Source organism: Nicotiana tabacum, chromosome 16 (genome assembly GCF_000715075.1).
Source record: "Nicotiana tabacum cultivar K326 chromosome 16, ASM71507v2, whole genome shotgun sequence".
In the NCBI taxonomy this organism is placed as follows: Eukaryota; Viridiplantae; Streptophyta; class Magnoliopsida; order Solanales; family Solanaceae; genus Nicotiana; species Nicotiana tabacum.
The window spans coordinates 13,419,186-13,424,126 of NC_134095.1; the positions used below are offsets into that span (position 1 = coordinate 13,419,186).

A 4,941-nucleotide genomic window follows, 5' to 3' on the forward strand; every position below is an offset into this window, starting at 1 on the left:
TATTCATATTTGACATGTTTTTAAAAAAATTCGTTCTTCGATCTATATTTTAGTGATTCTTATTCATATTTAATCATTTTACCACCACTAATTACTACTAATAAAAATGAAAGAGGAAAAAGATGAGCACTGCCCAGCTTTGGCATCATACGCTACCGAATTAAACAAGGAAGAAACCTTTCCTTCTCAGCGTCAATCCATCATTATAATGGCCACCCTTGACAGTGACTTTGGACCACTACTTACTTTCTCCTTTTAAGTTATTGATATTTCTTCGTTAATACAATATGGCTCGCGTGGGGCGCTCCATCCGATCCTGTAGCGGTGGTGGTGCCCAGATCAACGTCACTTATTTTACCGGTTTATACTGAACCTCATCTCTCTTTCTTCTCTTATCTTCTTATCTACTTCTATTTTTCGACAACTCGTTTAGCAACTGATTTTTTTGTAGGCCCATATCGGTTGGTTTTTGCTTTATCTATATGATCACGCGATTCAATCCCATCTTGGAAATGATACCAGATAGCCACTCTAAAATATTACTATTTTAAAATAAAATAATAATATTGATTAATTTCTAAATATCGGTCCGAAAAATAACTATGCCCCTTCAACATCTCCCTAATTTCCACATTACAACAATATAACATATTCGATTGAATCCCACTAATAAGGTAAATAATGTCTGAAAACCTTAAAGATAAAAATATTATTTCCAATAGTCAAAAAAGTTATTTCTAGTAAACATTAGCTCAAGAAAAGCTAAAAGCTAATTTCCACACTATCGTTCATTTATTGGTCTTGGTCTATCCCAAACTCCCTTAAACCACATATGACCATCACCCAATGGAACAGTAACAAAATCGGAAACTGAAGTTAAAATTAAAGAACACGATTTCAAAGAAGAAAGGAACAAGTAACAATCAATACTGTCGTAATTTAGGATTTTCTAATTAACAACTACCAAACTGAATATTAACATATAATCCCTTTGGATTATATTCATAACAGCATGGATATATCTTCAATATCTATCACCATAATAATTAATACTTCCTTTTTTCCCTCTATAATCGCCGCTTGTGGCTTGAAGAAGCAGTATTGGTCCGGTCCAATTGAGAACTTATGTGAACCTTTTTGCCAGTAATCTTGAGATCGAACTAATTAAAAGCTGCAGATTTCAGTTATCTTCCTCGCAACTTTCAGGGCTAGGATATTCATTCAAATCCGGCTTAATAGTAACCCTTCTCGGGTTAATATTTGAATTACTGTTGGATTCAGTAGAACCTGCAGACGAATTATTATGAAGGGCGGCAGTTTGCAAAGCATCAACTCTAGCACCAACTTCAGTAGCTTTTTTGCGAATAGAAGCAGCAGATAGATCGTGAAGTTCACGGTCATCATTAACTATACATTCAGGGAAATTAAGCCTAGCCGTAGGACCTCTGAGATAAAATACGGCGGTGTCATAAGCTCGAGCGGCGGCAACAGGGGAAGAGTAAGAACCAAGCCAAATTCGAGACCTTTTATTTGGTTCTCTAATTTCAGCAACCCATTTACCCCACTTCCTCATCCTTATACCTCTATATGGCTTATCTTGTTGGTGTTGCCTTTGCTTTCTCTTTTCTCCTTCCATCATCGAAACCATCAAAATTACAATTCCTCCTTTTGGTTTTCTCTTTCCCAATAAAGGAACCTCTATAAGTATTGATGAAAATCTACCCTACACAAAAGGAAAGAGAATCTAACACAAAAATCAAGTTACTAACAAAGAACGTTTGATATGAGAACAGCTGTCGTATTTATATGGAGGTGGGAATATAGAGATACAATTTCTTTTATATATATATATATAGAAAGAAAAAGGAAAAGAAAATACCTGAAGGCAGGGCCGGAGGTAGTTGAACCTATTGATTATTGGGTTCAATTGAAGTTGGAACTTTGAATATATAATTTAAATTTATATATAAAAATTTATTAAAATTATTATAAATATTAGATTTATATTTAATAATAATATAATAAATATAATACTATAAAATTTAAAAATTAAATTTATTAAATTTAAATTTTGAATCCGCTTCTGGCCTAGAAGTCAGGGGAGATAGTGTGGTGTGGTGTTGTGTATGATATGGGGAGTTGTGTGTGTGGATGATTGAGGAAGAGAGCATATGGAGCACGCATAAGGGGAGGGGAGGGGGGTTAATGTTTTTTTTTTCTTGAATTGGCTGCTAGTGTGTCGTCTGGGAACGGCCGCCACGTTGATCTTCCTTAAAGATAAGTACAAATTCGGCCGACATATTCCATCGACACACACATTTCCCCTTCTTTTGTAATTTTGTTCCGCTTTCTTCTCAGCACTCGAACTAGGAACTACCAATTTTATTCTTGGATTCAATTAATATACTCTGTATGTTTTTCTTTACATTATTTTTTTATACATTTACATTGTAGGAAGTAAAAAGACTTTAAATTATATATAGTGAAGAATTTTTTATCCTATTAGATTATTCAAAAAATAGTTATAAATAAATCAATTTTAATTCTATTAAATTATTCAACAAAATATTTATAAGTAAAGTTTTAAAAATCCTGACAATATATATAACTTAAACTCATTTAAGAATACAATTGTTTGACTTAAAAGATATTGGAACCTTTTTGAATAAATCAATTAAAGAAAATTAAGGGATAAATCTTAGCTAAGTATAATAAACTTTAGAACCAAAGTTATAAAAGATGAATATAATGGATGATATTTCTTGATCTTGTGAGGATGAGTACTCGAAAGTAAAGAATGCCAATCGTTTATGTAGAAAAATATTACAGTCAGTGTTCTTAGCTAGAAAAATAGAAAAAGTCCCCTTACAAGGTTGTTTTTCCGCTATATATAAGGGACAAACCCCTTCTAAGCCCTAAAAGACATATTATAGGGAATATTCGAAAGAATATTCTTAATGTCCCCTATTGGGCCTACACTACTGTAAAAGTCGTGCAGTCTCTGTTCGCTTGTTTGTTGTCCTCCACAGGACGTCGAGCTACGAGGATCTCGTCGTTTGTCGTATTCATCAATTGTCGTTTGTCGTCTTTGGCACTGTTCACACTTCCTGACATAATCCGCGGCTTCTTTTTTCATGGTAAGCCAGTAGTATCCTGCGCGGATGAGGCATATGAAGAGGACACAGTTTCCCGTATAAGCGCTACAGTGCCCATCGTGTACTTTTTCTCTTACTCGCCTTGTTTGATTTGGCCCAAGACATTTGGCCAGGGGGCCACCGAACGTCCTTTTGTAAAGATCATAGTTTACAAGGCTGTATCTGGCCACCTGTATTCAAAGTTTTTGGCTTCTTTCTTATCTTGCGGGAGCGTCCCTTCTTGCAAATATGTTACGATACGGTTGCGCCAGTCCCAAGTTAGGTTTATAGAATGTACCTCGACCTGGTCTATTGAGGAATGGAGAAGGGTGACCACGTTCTCCTTGTTGATATTTCTGGTGGCTGCTGCTAGCTTGGCGAGACCGTACGCTTCGATATTCTGCACCATAGGTATTTGGTCGAGGCGGCATTCGTCGAATTCTAGTAGCAGTTTTTGAATTTCTGACTGGTAATTTTGTAGTCTCTGTTCTTTGATTTGGAAAGTCCTAGTGACGTGGTTCACCACGAGTTGAGAGTTGTAATGGAGGATGAGTCGTCGAACGCCATATTTGAGGGCTAATTTTAATCATATAATCACTGCTTCATACTCAGCCTCGTTGTTAGTCATCGCGAGGCATCGTATGGACTAGCGAATTACTTCGCCCGTAGGGACTTCGAGGATGAGTCCCAATCCCGATCCTGATGCATTAGATGGGTCGTCGGTGTAGAGGACCCAAAGGTCGAAATGTGCGGAAGCGCGGAGCGCTTCCTGCTCTACTTCAGGCAATACTTCTGCGCTGAAATTGGCGACGAAATCGGCGAGCACTTGCGACTTTATAGCGGTTTGCGGTTGATATATTACGTCATGCTCGCTTAATTCTATGGCCCTTTTGTCCAACTTACCGGATAGTTCAGGTTTGTGTAGGATGCCCCTGAAGGGGGAAGGTTGTCACCACCTTTATGGGGTGACATTGAAAATATGGTTGAGCTTTCGTGAAGCTACGACTAATTCTATAGCTAGTTTCTCAAGGTGGGGGTACCTTATTTCAGCATCAACTAAGGTTTTGCTGATATAATAAATTGGAGATTGCGTACCTTATTTTTGCAGACCAAAACTGCACTTACCGTGACTTCGGAGATTGTTAGGTACACCAGGAGGCATTCGCCCGGGTCTGCCTTGATGAGTAGTGGCGGCGAGGACAGGTACGCTTTCAGTTTTCTTAAGGCGTCAACGCATTCTGAATTCCATTATAGCTCGTGATACTTCCTTAGTACATTAAAAAACTTATGGCATTTGTTCGATGATCGTGAGATGAAACTCGACAGGGCGGCTATTCGCCCTGCCAATTTCAGTACCCGTTTTTTGCTGGTTAACGTCTTCGGTATTCCTTCGATGGCCTTGATCTGATCTGGGTTGACCTCGATACCCCTTTACGATATCAAAAAACCAAGGAACTTTCCCGAGGTTACGCCAAAGGCGCATTTATCGGGATTCAATTTCATTCCGTATCGCCTCAATATTTTGAAGGCTTCTTTCAGATGACCAATGTGATACTCCTTCCTTTAGACTTCACCAGCATGTCATTGTAGACCTCCGTAGTCTTTCTGAGTTGTTCTTTGAACATTTTGGTGACTAACCTTTGATACGTCGCCCCTGCATTCTTGAGTCCGAACAGCATGACTCTGTAGCAGTATGTTCCTTGGTGAGTGATGAAGGTGGTATTTTCTTGGTCTTCTTCTGCCATTAGAATTTGGTTGTAACCAGAATAGGCATTTAAGAAGCTTAATAGTTCGTGTCCCGTCGTTG

General features: G+C 38.0%; 1 protein-coding gene across 1 annotated transcript; it reads right to left on the bottom strand.

Moving 5' to 3' along the window:
- Positions 1-860: 860 nt before the first annotated feature.
- LOC107777214 (ethylene-responsive transcription factor ERF010-like) lies at positions 861-2,027 on the bottom strand. The gene is made up of 2 exons (XM_016597200.2): positions 1,880-2,027; positions 861-1,744 (listed from the first exon to the last, which is right to left on the bottom strand). Exon 2 carries the CDS (start codon positions 1,646-1,648, stop codon positions 1,181-1,183), a length of 468 nt encoding a protein of 155 aa, XP_016452686.1. The 5' UTR covers positions 1,649-1,744; positions 1,880-2,027; the 3' UTR covers positions 861-1,180.
- Between the last annotated feature and the right edge of the window lie 2,914 nt (positions 2,028-4,941).

Excerpts from the sequence above, each read along its gene's own strand:
- LOC107777214 (XM_016597200.2), bottom strand. The coding sequence starts at position 1,648 with ATGGTTTCGATGATGGAAGGAGAAAAGAGAAAGCAAAGGCAACACCAA.